The 14,693-nt window shown below is 36.7% G+C and overlaps 1 protein-coding gene across 1 annotated transcript in view; it reads left to right on the top strand.

The window, feature by feature from the left end:
* The window catches only part of Secisbp2l (SECIS binding protein 2 like), a 49,955-nt gene that overhangs the window by 8,411 nt on the left and 26,851 nt on the right, over positions 1-14,693 (top strand). Inside the window, exons 3-7 of the mRNA XM_020160573.2 lie at positions 2,374-2,698; positions 4,207-4,342; positions 10,030-10,262; positions 10,539-10,563; positions 10,944-11,059. Coding sequence (XP_020016162.1) covers positions 2,374-2,698; positions 4,207-4,342; positions 10,030-10,262; positions 10,539-10,563; positions 10,944-11,059 — 835 coding nt within the window. The remainder of the gene's footprint in view (positions 1-2,373; positions 2,699-4,206; positions 4,343-10,029; positions 10,263-10,538; positions 10,564-10,943; positions 11,060-14,693) is intronic.

Below are 14,693 nucleotides of genomic sequence, written 5' to 3'. Positions count from 1 at the left end.
TTCTTTATTATGTGTGTGTGTGTGTTTGAGGGGGGGTAATAGAACTTGGTAAAGCATACTCAGTCTTTGTCTTTTTTTTTTTTTTAACTTTTAAACATTAATCATTTATTTGTTTTTTTTAAGAAGAGAAAATGCACCTAAATGATGGTAGAAATTTGAAAATCGTTGACATGGATTATATTCTCATTTTTTTCTAAGAGGAAATAAAATTTTTGAGTTTTCCCTTTTATTAAGTCATTAAATTTATTTGAAATAAATTGACCCAAAGGGAGAAGTGAAATATTTAGAAACCCCTTTTTGAGATCAGTTGTCTTATCTGATAATTGCCAGGGCAGTGTCTGATATAAGAAGAAAATACCAAAGGTTAGTTTTAACTTTGACATTTTCATGGTTAGGCAACTTGTAGTTCTAGACTGTGATTTTAGCTTAAATTTGGTGTTCATGCTATCATCAACTGCAAAAGTGCCTATAATTCAGGCAATGTATGACACAGTGGTTAGGGTGTTAATTGTGACAGTCGTGATAGCCTTGCTGACCTCTTCCACTGTCTGAGTCACTGGCACCTCATTGCTGTAGTTTGTTTTATTGCTGTATAGAAGTGCTGTCAGCTTTTTTCAAGTTACATCACATACAGAAAATTGTATTTTTCCAGCACTGTGTGGTAAATTGATGATGCAGCTGATGGCTTTAGGCTCTGCCTAACTCTCTCTGAGGGCTTAGGCAACCAGTGTTTTCTCACATGTGTAACCCATATGGCACTAGTGTGGCAGTGCACATTCTTTGAGAAATTCTGGATGTATAATTTATAAGGTCACTTACAAACTTCCTTCTCAAATATTAAATGTTCAAGTTAATATTCTGAGATCCTTAATAAAGAGTGTTAGGATCATACCTGTAATCCTAGCTACTCAGGACACAGAGATCAGGAGGACTGCTGTTTGAAGCCAGCCTGGGGAAATACTTCTTAAGACTTTATTTTGAAGATAAGCAATACCCTTTGCAGGAGGGCGAATATGGTAGAAATACTGTGTACTTATGTATGAGTGGAAAAATGAGACCTGTTGAAACTATTCTAAGAATGGGGGAGGGAGGGATAAAGGAGAATAATGGAGGGGATGAATTTAACTAAGATATACTATGAACACTTGTGTAAATGTCACTGTGTACCCCCAGTACAGCAATAATATGATAATAAAAAAAGAAAAGAAAAACGAGCAAATAGGAAAAATAAAAAGAGAAAATACCCAACACACAAAAAGGGCTGCCAGAGTGGCTCAAGTGATAGAGTACCTGCCTAGCAAGCATGAGGCCCTGAGTTCAAACCCCAGTACTACCGAAAAAAAAAAAAAAAGTTTTAGAGGTTGGACAAACAGTAGAAACTAAGGATTCCTCTCAGTTGAAGTTATCATTATATTAAAAATCTTATACTGTGCAAGATGATTCATAAAATAAATTTAATAATACTGTTTTCCTATTTGGCAGAATGATCAAGTGTTCAGTGTAATAAATTTAATTTGTTTTCTTGCCTTATCAGATAATCTTTGAGAATTCATGAGTAAGCCAACCTTCAGATTATTTTTGAACAGTTTAGACTTTTTTAGTGAACATTTTTCCATTTTGCTTTGTCATCACAGAAGACAGTGAGGAAAGGCTTCGACTGCCCACTCCCAAGGACCTCTATTCAGAAGCAGCAGCCTTTGGCAAGAGGGCTGCTGAGAGGAAGAAATCTTGCTGTGCTTTGTAGGAAGTGCATTAGAAGAAGCTGCAATACTGAGGATAAGATGTCAGTGGAGAGGCTTGCCTCTTTTCTTCTCTTCCTTGGACCTGGAGCCTGCTTCTGTTGCCAAGGAGAGAAGCCAGGAAAAGAGCTGGACTTGGCCAAGTAGTTAGGGGAATATGGGAGAGGAGTAGGAGGTCCTGGAATGTGCTAAAAAATGAGAGGTGGAAGAAATCACCCTGTGTAATGATAACCTTACACAGTGACCACCTTTGCTTTTTGCAGAAGTCTGTCACAGTTGTTAGCATTGGATAGGAACTTTGGACTGGCATATTTGCAGACCACGTAGCTTGGTGTTTAGCTTTTAGTCAGAAATATCTTGAAGAAGTTGAGGGCAGGGTTGCAAATAATAATGGTATGTGGAATGCCATAAAACTATGAGGCTGGATTTCTTTATACTGTCATTTAAATCATTATAACAGGTACATGATACTCTCTAATTATAGCAAAGAAATTTATAAGATGTTAATTTTGTTTTTTATTATGCAGCAACTGTTCTGTACTTTTTTTTTTAATTAAAAAAAGAGACAAATTTTGCTTTAGCAGTATTTTTAGACTTGGCAATACATTTGTTCTTTTTTGATTTGGTTTTGCAGACAGTTTCCCTTATATAACAGTGATATACGATGGCAACAGCCCAACCCAAATCCTACTGGACCATACCTTGCCTACCCCATAATATCTGCTCAGCCACCTGTTTCTACAGAATATACATATTACCAGCTGATGCCAGCACCCTGTGCCCAAGTAATGGGCTTCTATCATCCTTTTCCTACACCTTACTCCAACACCTTTCAGGCAGCAAGCACTGTAAATGCTGTAACCACAGAGTGCACTGAGCGTCCAGATCAGCTGGGGCAGGCCTTCCCACTGTCCAGTCATCGGAACAGGAGCAGTAACAGAGGACCGGTAGGACCAAAAGTAAGTGATTATCTTTGTTTGGCTTTTAAATCTGATGTTTCTGTTGTTAATTCTAGTATAAGTAATTTGCTCTTTGTATTGATTGGCCTTTAATCTCTGAATTTACTGCAAAATATTTCATTCACTAATAAAAAGTATCATGGGAACATAGTTTTAAAATTCATTTTTTCTGTGATGTTTATAGTTACTCAGCCTTGATTGGTGATGTAATTTACAGTCATCTTCATGTCCCCTTAGAAAGTTTTACATAAACATAATACACAGTCATTTCCAAATTATTTTAATTTTGTGATAAAAATTCTCCAGTGACACCACCATTAAGTTGGTGCTAGGAGTGTTGAATAGCTAATGCACTTCAAGTCATTTTGCTCTTCAGAAATCAGCAGGAGACATGGAAAAGAACGTTTGTGATTCGTTAGATCTCTTCGACTTCATTGTTTCTAGCCTGTGAATTTTTAGTAGGAATAACACTTTGTTATTTATGAGATGCTTTACTCTTACATGAATGAAGGGTCTCTTAAGTCTGAAGGGAATGAAAGATAAATATGTGAAACTACTTTTATTCAGGACCAGCCATTTGACTAAGGGAAAAAAAAATAAATGACCTTAAAATCACAAGAGAATTGAGGTTTATTCTAGGTCTCTTTTTCCATTGAAGCTTTAGTATCAAAACTAATCAGAAGAAAAACCTGTTTCTCATCAGCACTTGGGGGCTGATGGAGACAGCCTATGACTGTTGCCATCCAGAGTTGATTTCCCCATATTCCATTAGCCCTGCTTCTTCAGTGAAAAGTCTTTGCTGCTTCCCGGCATAATTTTTACAAACTAAAAACCAAGCAAGCCATAGAGGTGATTTTGAAAACCTGTTTTGTCTTTGTTCATGGAAACACCTTGGGTCAAGGGACCAACTTTTGGGACCTCTGAGAATGAAAAGAATTATGTATTAAAAACAAGGTAAGAATTAAAAGAGCATAATTTCTCAGCAGTTCCAATTTAGGAAGTTAAAGCAGTTACATTTAGAGTTCCACTGTGTAAATTATTATCAAGCAATTTCTCATATTTTAAGATGAAAAAAGAAGTCAGCTTTTTTATGTTTCTTTTTTGAACTCCAAAGCAGAAATTGTTTTGTACATCATTGCTATCATGATACTAAAATTTGGCTTTGGGATAAGTGTGTGTTTGTTTTTTCTTTTTTGTACCTTTTAAGGTAACATGATTATACTGTTGTTTTTTATTGAGAAAATAAAAACCTGCAAGTAACAATTTTAAATGAATTCCTATTTTATTAATCATGTTAATGTTAAGTATGTAGTGTTAATGTATGTGTAAGACATTCTTTAGCCTATTTTGCTTTGCTGCAGATAATTTCACAACACCTCAAAACAGTAATTGTGTTGCATGTGTTGAGAGCCATTGATTTCTCACATATTTTGGGTTTATTTTGTAATGGGTATGTACTTTATAGTGTTTAGTACATTGAGTAGTTTTTTTTTTTTAATTTAAATCAGCAACAGCTCTTACAACAGCATATAAAGAGCAAAAGGCCACTGGTGAAAAATGTAGCTATTCAGAAAGAAACAAATGCAGCAGGTCCTGATAACCGATCAAAAATTGTGCTTCTGGTTGATGCTTCACAGCAAACCGGTAAGGGAAAGGTTCTTCGTATGCATCCCTGATTTTTATCTGTGTTTACAAGTGGATTTTATAGCTGTGACTATACTCTTTCTCAGGACTGTAGACTTTGACCCTTCCATGTGTCCTGCCACTTTGTGAAATTCTATAGGAATCATAAAACGATCCTGTCCTTAATGTTCTTCCGCCTTATTTTTTGGCTTATGTGAAGCAGGGTATACTGTTGTCCTTTCTCTTTGTAGTACTGGAGCCATTCAGAAATCAGAGGTAGAACTTTGCAGATAGCGTAGGAATTTGAATGACTTAGTTTGGTAAAAATCAAAACTGTACTTTTTTATAACTAGATTAAAGCCCTTTATGAAACACCCTAACATCCTATACCATCTTTATAGAAAGAACTTAGCAAGTTTTCTGTGCCAAATTTAAGCATGGGTCCAGACCTATGAGTGGTGATACTGTCAGAAAAATAAATATTTTAAACTAGTCAGATAATTAATTAAAAAATTTAAAGTACTGTAATAAGCATTAAACAAGAAAAGCTTTATCCTAACAATAGATACGAAATATCCTCACAATATTCTAAGTATTTTCGAATTTATATGAACTTCCAATTTGTATCGCTCATCTCAGTTTATTATCTGTAGATACCTGTCTTCTCATCCATTTCATCAACATAGTGAAAAATCCTCCTTAACGATCCAAGTCCAAGCTTTTCATTTCTGTACCATCTGTACTTAAATAAGGTCTAGGTTGAAGCCAGGCATGATAGTGCACACTCGTCATTTGCAGCCCTCTTGAAAGGCTGAGGTAAGAGGATCGTAAGTTCAAGTCCAGCCTGAGCTACATAGCAAGACCCTGTCTCAAAAATCATCACATACACACACACACACACACATGCATGCACGCACGCACACAGAAAGAAAACAAAGCCAAAAAGGGTCTGCGTTGCAATGAATGAGATGGCTTATACTTTCCTTCTCTTGGGCTATGCTTTTTCTTTTTCTGTTGGATATTTCTTTACATTCCTTTTACAATTGCTTACTTCCTTTAGGAGTAGAGAAAGGGCCTGGAATCTGTCAAAAAGCCATCTTGTTGACTGTTTAATCACTGTGTGGTTTGTGGGGCAGAAAGCAGTAAGAGTCACAGACTGATAAATGCTTGGCGTGGCCATGAGAAAAACTCATGATAGGTAATATAGTCTGGAGTTTCTCTTTTGATTATTCCCCATCACAGTGACCCATTTTTACATCTTTTCAACCCTGGGAAGGCTTTAGAAAATTTATGCTTCTTTAGTTTGCTCATTAAATCACCATGAAGACAGCCTTTTGAAGTATGAGAATTAGAAAATGAAAAGATTTGAGTAGACGATCATACATTCTATCAGTATTCTTTAGTTTGGTTTTAATTTTTGAGGATTAATTGGTATCAATAAGAGATAGAATTAAATATTATAGCTTGATATAATAAATATTCTACTTGTGATAAATTTTTCTTTTAAACATAAGCTTACATCTATTAATAATTTTAATAAGATGGCTAGATATAAACTTTTGTACAAAAGTTTAATTGTATTTCTTTTATTTTTTTTTATTGTTTTATTATTCTATGTACATACAACACTTGGGTCATTTCTCCTCCCTGCCCCCACCCCCTCCCTTACCACCCACTCCACCCCCTCCTTCTCTCCCCCACTCCCTCAATACCCAGCAGAAACTATTTTGCTCTTATCTCTAATTTTGTTGAAGAGAAAATATAAGCAATAATAGGAAGGAACAAGGGTTTTTGCTAGTTGAGATAAGGATAGCTATACAGGGAGTTGACTCACATTAATTTCCTGTGCATGTGTGTTACCTTCTACGTTAATTCTTTTTGATCTAACCTTTTCTCTAGTTCCTGCTCCCCTTTTCCTATTGGCCTCAGTTGCTTTTAGGGTATCTGCTTTAGTTTCTCTGCGTTAAGGGCAACAAATGCTAGCTAATTTTTTAGGTGTCTTACCTATCCTCACCCCTCCCTTGTGTGCTCTCGCTTTTATCATGTGCTCAAAGTCCAATCCCCTTGTTGTGTTTGCCCTTGATCTAATGTCCGCATATGAGGGAGAGCATACGATTTTTGGTCTTTTGGGCCAAGCTAACCTCACTCAGAATGATGTTCTCCAATTCCATCCATTTACCATCAAATGATAACATTTCATTCTTCTTCATGGCTGCATAAAATTCCATTGTGTATAGATACCACATTTTCTTAATCCATTCGTCAGTGGTGGGGCATCTTGGCTGTTTCCATACCTTGGCTATTGTGAATAGTGCCGCAATAAACATGGGTATGCAGGTGCCTGTGGAGTAACCTGTGTCACAGTCTTTTGGGTATATCCCCAAGAGTGGTATTGCTGGATCAAATGGTAGATCAATGTTTAGCTTTTTAAGTAGCCTCCAAATTTTTTTCCAGAGTGGTTGTACTAGTTTGCATTCCCACCAACAGTGTAAGAGGGTTCCTTTTTCCCCGCATCCTCGCCAACACCTGTTGTTGGTGGTGTTGCTAATGATGGCTATTCTAACAGGGGTGAGGTGGAATCTTAGTGTGGTTTTAATTTGCATTTCCTTTACTGCTAGAGATGGTGAGCATTTTTCATGTGTTTTTTGCCATTTGAATTTCTTCTTTTGAGAAAGTTCTGTTTAGTTCACTTGCCCATTACTTTATTGGTTCATTAGTTTTGGGAGAATTTAGTTTTTTAAGTTCCCTATATATTCTGGTTTTCAGTCCTTTGTCTGATGTGTAGCTGGCAAATATTTTCTCCCACTCTGTGGGTGTTGTCTTCAGTTTAGAGACCATTTCTTTTGTTGAGCAGAAGCTTTTTAGTTTTATGAGGTCCCATTTATCTATGCTATCTCTTAGTTGCTGTGCTGCTGGGGTTCCATTGAGAAAGTTCTTACCTGTACATACTAATTCCAGAGTATTTCCTACTCTTTCCTGTATCAACTTTAGAGTTTGTGGTCTGATATTAAGATCCTTGATCCATTTTGAGTTAATATTAATATAATTATCTATTAATAATTTTAATAATTAATAATTTTAATAAGATGGCTAGATTTAAACTTTTGTACAAAAGTTTAATTGTATTTCAGCATGCCACTAGCAAACAAAATTTAAGAAAATGTATAATTTATAATAGCAACAAAAATACAGAGTTTCTAGGAATAAATCTTGGGGTGTGTGAGACATATACAGAAAACTGTAAGACTTTATTATTGGACCACAAGAAAAATCTAAACGTTGTGTTTTGCAGGATGATTTCATATTACAAAAGTCAGTTTTCTCAAAGCTGAGTCTGCAGATTCAGTGCAGTTCTAATAAAAATTCCAGTGGGAAATTTTGGGGAATTTGACAAACTAATTCTAAAGTAAAAGAGTATTTGTCTGAGAAGAGCCAAGACTTCTCTGGAAAAGAACTTTTCCTCTATATATTAAGACATAAAGTCATCCTAATTTCTATAAATTTATATTATCAGTGCAATATACAAGAATTAAACAAAAAGGAGAGGCCAGAAACGGACCCCATGTGTGTGAAGAAAACAACAGATAATTTTTCAGGTCCCTAATTTATATTCCACTGAAATTTATTCCAGATGGATTAAGGATTTAAGTGAAAAAACCAATGGTAGGAGAAAATAGGCAGATGTCTTTATGACTGCTGGCAAAGAACTATTTCTAAAGTTAAGAATTTTAATTTAAAAGAACAAACCACAAACTTGGAAAAGACTTTTACCATACTGACAAAGGATTAGTCTGAGACACACAAAGAATTTATATGGTTCAGTAACAAAATGATTGTGTACTGCTCTTGGGGCCTGTGGGACATAATGCCAGGGGGCTGAAATAACTTGGCAGGAGTGTGGGAGTCTTTCTTTTGACTCTGTCATTCCATTGTTGTGAATATATCGAAGTGCAGTTTCCCTTTTTAAAGAGGAAGGGCTGTTTGATTAAAAATGCACATGATTGCAGTGTAAGAAAAACACTGCCACTTCTTAGTGTACAGTAGCAAGTGATAGATATATCCTGAAAAATAAAGACCCTACTCCATGGAATCATGGAGTCTCATACAGTAAAATTGTGAAGACTTGTCATACCATATGTAGAACGTCATATTAAACAGCCCAATGGCAGATTGTGTCCATGTTCTATAAAATCACTAATGAGTAGAGATACGGAAAAGGGAAAACTTGTTATTTATTGTGAGATGATTGGAAGAAGCTATTTTTTTTTGGAATGTGTTACTGTAATTATAGTTTGTAAGATTAAAAAATTAAAAATAGCCAGGCGCCAGTGGCTCATACCTGTAATCCTAGCTATTTGGGAGACTGAAATCGGGAGGCTCGAGGTTTGAGGCCAGCCCATGTAGGTAGTGAGACCCTATCTCCAAAATAACAAGAGCAAAATGTACTGGAGGGGTGGCATAAGTGGTAAGAGTGCCTGCTTTGCAAGAATAAAGACCTGAGTTCAAACACCAGTCCCACCAAAATTTAAAAACAGAAAACTCAGTAGAAAATAAGCAGAAGTCAAATAATCCAAAAGTAAAATTTACAGGAATTTCACAAAAAAGGAGAATATTAGTGCATTAGTGGCTAAAAGCATTAGAGAAGCTGTTTAACCTCATTATTAAGTAGAAAAAATGCAAATTAAAGCCCACAATGAACCACCTTTTCATACTTAACAGATTGGCAAAAATTGTAGTCTAGGAGAAAGGATCAAGTATTTGGTGAGTATGCAAATTAATAGGGATATTTTTATCCTGTTGGAGTATAAATTGTTTTAACCAACTTTGAGAGTGATTTAGCATGCTCAAGTAAAGTTGAATTGGTGCATACCCTAAAGTCCTAATCATATTTACCCTCAAGAAACTTACTTGCACATGTGTAGATTCATGTGTTATGTATGAATGTTTATAGACGTGTTGTTCACAATAGCAAAATCAGAACAACCAAAGCGTCCCATTAGTGGGAGAAAGGATGAGGCCAGGGTGGCATGTCCATGCAAAGGCATTCTAGATTCTAATGACATTAATGAGTTAGAGCTACATGCATCAGAATCTCAGAACTAGTGTTAAGGCAACAGGGAGCAAGTCACAGGAAAATATGAATACTATGATTTTTTTGTAGTAAAGTTAGAAGCTGCAAAATTACATTACTTATATTTTAGGAATATGAAAATCTATAAAGAAAAGTGAGTGGCTGGGCATGATGGTAAATGCCGGTAATCCCAGCTGCTTGGGAGATGGAGGCAGGAAGATCGGGAGTTTGAGACCAGCCTGGGCAACAATTAGCAAGACCCCATCTAAAAAAATACCATCCAAAAGGGCTGGGGTTGTAACTCAAGTGGTAGAGCACTTGCCTAGCATGTATAAGGCTCTGGGTTCAATGCCCAGTGTCACTAAAGAAAAGTGAGTGAGTGATAAACAGAATTTAGGATAGAGTAACCTGAGTGGGGGCAGTGCACACAGCAGACTTAGGAAAATTAGTGATGATCTCTTAAATGGCTAGTGGTTGTTTTAGTGTCTGATACAAATTTCATAATAGGAATGTTATAAATCAACGTCTTTTAATGATCTTTTCAAAAAGTCACATTTCTCCATTTTATTTTCTTAAACCTTAATGATAATTTAATAACAATTTGTTGAATTTGGTCATCACTTGCCTTGCCTTATAGATTTCCCATCAGATATCGCTAACAAGTCTCTGTCAGAGAGCACTGCCACGATGCTCTGGAAGTCTAAAGGCAGGAGGAGGAGAGCGTCTCACCCAACTGCGGAGTCCTCTAGTGAGCAGGGGGCTAGTGAGGCCGACATTGACAGTGACAGTGGTTACTGCAGTCCCAAACACAACAACCAGCCCACCACAGGGGCCGTGAGAAACCCTGACTCCGGGACCACAAGCGTGAGCGTACGTAGCGTTGCCTTGGTTTCTTTATCATCACCAGTGTTGGTATTACCTTTGTGTCCTCTGCGGATGCTTACAGAGCTATTTTTGTTAACAGTTGCAAACTGACCAGATGGTTAAAATATATTCTATGTATTTGATTATTAAGGAGGAAGAATTATGGAGCAGTGTTCTAAGGTGGTAATAAACATATTTCAACTAGATTAAATTATGAATCATTTTAAAGTATATGATGTGACTAGAGTAGAAAATAATTTTTTTATTTTTATTTTTTTTTAGCATGTGGAATCATCTGTATGTGCAGGTACTTATTTTCTGCATTGTTTTGCTATACTTTCTTTGTCTACGTCAAAGTTTTCTTTTTATGCATGAAGCTTGCTGGTACTACAAAACAAAAACAGAATGAAATAAAATTTTAAATCTTTCAGTGGTTCAAATTAATTTGAAAAATACAGCTTTACCAAACAAATTGAGAAAATGCCATCTGGAAGTATTCTGCCAGGTGACCTTTATGTTACTAATAACTGGAATCCCAGTTTTCAGTTTTTCTATAAACTCAGGGTTTGTAGAAAAAAAAATCAGTATTACATTTATAGTGACTGAATTTTAGTATATAAAGTTAAGGAGCAATTTAGATTCTGGCTTCTCTTGTAAGCAAATTGTATCGTTAAATGTTTGTTATAGGTGGTGTAAATTGGTCCAATGTAACTTGCCAGGCAACCCAGAAAAAACCTTGGATGGAAAAAAATCAGTCATTTCCCAGAGGTGGAAGGCAACCTGAACAAAGAAATAGTTCGCAGGTAATTTGAATTAGGCTGGAGAAATTTGATTAGGTGCAAGATTAATTATTTTAAATTTGTTAAAATAGTGATATAGTGATTATGAAGGACAGTATCCTTAATTTTTGAAGATGCGTATTAAGTTATTTAAAAGTGAATTATGGTATCTGTAACTTTAAAATACCTTAGTCAATAAAACCTATTTAAATATTGAAAAAAATGATGAAGTTCTGAATGAAAGTGGTGAGTATAAGGATATAAAATGGATCATTTTCTTCTTCCCTGTATAGTGGAATAATTTGTAATTTTAAAAAAGAACGCCCTCAAATACTGTTTCATCATCTTTTTCCTATCCCTGTAAAAGTTTAAAAGCCTTCTGTGCCTTAAGTATTGATTGTTTTGAACTTAAGGACTGCAGCTTTGTCATCTGTGTTCTTATTTGACTCAACACCCTCTGTGTGGCAGTGCTGCAGTGATGGCTGCCTCCTGCCATGATGTGGCCAGAGAGAGCAGCTGCCCGAGTGGCTTGAGCAGTGTTGTAAGGATCTGTGAACTTCAGCAGCTGTGTGGCTGGCTGTGAAATCAGAGAGATTGTTTTTTTATTTATTTCTGGGGTGGTGTCAGTATTGAGGTTTGAACTCAGAACATTACCACTTGAGCCCTGCTCCCAGCCCTAATAACTTTTCTTATGAATTTGTTAAATTTTTTGAGGTGGAGAATCTTTTTTTTTTTCTTTTAAGTCAAAATGTTTTCTCCTTTTGTAATTTCTGATAGTTTCTAGGTTTAAAAGTCTTTTAGAAGTAATTTACAGTGTAATGCTTCAAGACATTTTTTATCTGAGATTTATCTTGATGCATGGTAAGGCACACTTTCACAGATTTTCAGAGCAGTTGACCAGTTGCCGGAATGTTGTAACTCATTTCCTTCCAGCTTGTGTCTCTATTAGAATCATTTGCTCATTTCTTAAGGTCCCACTTGCTGTTTCTTGTCTGTTTGCTTTATCAGATTTTTTTTGTGCTCCTACCATGCTGTGTAACCAGCATTTCAATATTTGATAATGTAGGTCAATTCCTACATTCTGGTATAGCTTTAATTTTAAATTATGGAAAGAATCTAAAAACTTACATCTTTTTAAATGGCTTTATTTTATGAAAAGGATAAAAAATAGATGAAAAAGGTCATGCAATGGAAAAAAAATCTCATTTCCTGTTTTTCCTTGTCTTCTCTCCCCTACACCTGTCCTACTGTGATTCATTTCTTGTATTCTCCCAGAGTTCCTTCATGTGAATATAAGTAAATGCAAGTATGAATCTTTTGGTTTTGTCTTGCTCTTACACAAAAGGTAGCACATCCACTCTGTTCTGTGCTCAGTAATCTGTCATTTCTGTAGTAGTACAGAGGACCTTGCTTTTTTTTAAACAACTTCTAATACTGAATGGCTGGTTGCACCCTGTTGATTTCTGCAGTCCTCTTGATGGACACCTGAGTTGTTTGCAAACTTTTGATGTTGTAGACTCACTGAAGTGTCACTCACTAACGTGTGCAGCAGTGGAGTTTCTAGGTAAGGGACTGCAGGACCCAAAGGTAAATTCATCTGTTGCTTGGTAACCACCATCTGATTTTACCAGTTTGTATTCTCAATAATGTGAAGAGTGTCTTTTTCCTATGTAGCTTTAGAAATAGGGCTGGGGTTGTGGCTCAAGTGATAGAGTGCCTGCCTAGTAAGCTCAAGGACCTGAGTTCAAAACCCAGTACAGAAAATAAAACAGAAAGTGTTTTCAGGATTTTGGATTTGTACCATATATTTGGCAGCTTTTTGTCACTATAACAAAATACTTGAGGCAGAACAGGATTATAAAGAAAATATGTTTAGTTCACAGTTTCTAAGGTTAAGTCTGAACAGCATGGTGCAGGCTTTGGCAAGGGCTTCAGGCAGATGATGCAGTGTGTGTGGGAGGAAGAAATCACATCTTAGTACAGGAAGCCTGAGAGAGACTTGGGGTCAGACTCAGGCTTTTATAAACAACTTGCTCTTGTGAGAACTCACTGCAGGAGACTAGTATTCCCTCCAAGGGCAGTGTTCCCAACAACCTAAGGACCTCCCACTGAACCCTACTTCTTGCAGGTTGCATACTCCCACTACCACCATTGCTGCCAGGGGACAAACAGCATCCAAGCTGGTTAGCATGCCATTTAGGTAAAATGTGGCAGTGTAGTTGAATATCTTGCCACATGTTCAAGGGCATTTGTAGAACTAGGCGCAGTGACTCACATCTGTAATCCAGCTACTCAGAAGTAGAGTTCTGAAAGATTGTGATTTGAGGACAGCCTGGACAAAAAGTTTGCATGACCCCCATCTCAAAAGACAAGGTGGGCATGTGGCACGCACCTGTCATCAGACACACAGGAGGCAGAGATCATGGTCCATGCCCTGGACAAAAAACTAGGACATGGGTTCAAAGGGTAGGCTCTGTTTTCAAACCCCAGTAAAAGGGGGTCATTATATTTGTTTTTTTGTAAACTTGTCTGATCATGTCTTTGCTCATTGTTTGAATCTAATGTATTTCTTTGTACTTTTTTTTTTTTTTTTTGGCAGTACTGGGGATTGAACCAGAGCCTCATGTGTGCTGGACAAGCTCTCTACCACTTGAGCTCTGGCTCCCAGTGCTTTTGTTTCTATTTTGTTTTTGAGACAGGGTCTCACAGCTGCCTTTGCCCAGACTGACCTCAAACTTAAAATCCTCCTGCCTCTGGCTCCCAAGAGCTGGGATTACAGGTGTGTACCTTTAGGTCAGCTGGGATATGATCTCATCTTTTATTTCTTTTATTTTCTCTCTTCTCGCTTTCCTTCTTTCCTCCCTCCCTTCTTTTTTTTATGGTACAATTGGGCTTTGAAATCAGGGCTTTGCACATGCAAAGTAGGTGTTCTGCTTGAGTCATGTTTCTAGTCCATTTTGCTCTCGTTGTTTTTGGAAATAGGGTCTTTTAAAATATTTGCTTAGGCTGGCCTCGAATCACAATCCTCCCAGTTTCAGCCTCCTAAGTAGCTAGGATTACAGGTATGAGCCACCAGTACTTGGCTCTTTTTTGTTCATTTTAAAAGCAATTTGATGAAATCAAAAGTATCTAGGAGTCATTAATCTGTAATATGAGTGACAAATATTTTGCTAGGTCTTTGTCTTTATTTTTTACTTTGCTCATTATTACTATTGCCAGGCACACTTTTGTTTTAAATAACATTAAGAAGTTTATTTTTATAAATTGACTATTTGGGCTTTAAATCCGTTGAAAAAGCCTTGTCCCAACTCCAAGATTATAAAGGAATTCACAAGTCTTTTCCTCTAGAATATTATGTTCTCTGTCTGTTTGTTTTGTTTTGATTTTTGGCAGTACTGGGGTTTGAACTCAGGACTTTATGCTTGCTAGGCAGGTGCTCTAGCACTTGAGCCACTCTACCAGTCCTATTTTGTGTTGAGTATTTTCAAGATAGGTCTTGTGAACTGTTTGCCTGGGCTGGCTTCAAATCATGATCCTCCAGGTCTCTGCCTCTCAAGTAAGTAGGATTATAGGTGTGATCTACTGGATCCCAGCAGGTCTCTATGTTTTTAATTAAAAGCTTTATTCTATTTGGAGTTTTCCTGTGGATATGATGTGG

Source organism: Castor canadensis, chromosome 2, assembly GCF_047511655.1.
Source record: "Castor canadensis chromosome 2, mCasCan1.hap1v2, whole genome shotgun sequence".
In the NCBI taxonomy this organism is placed as follows: Eukaryota; Metazoa; Chordata; class Mammalia; order Rodentia; family Castoridae; genus Castor; species Castor canadensis.
The sequence above is the reverse complement of the archived record's forward strand: the minus strand, read 5'-3'. Positions and strand labels throughout refer to the sequence as shown.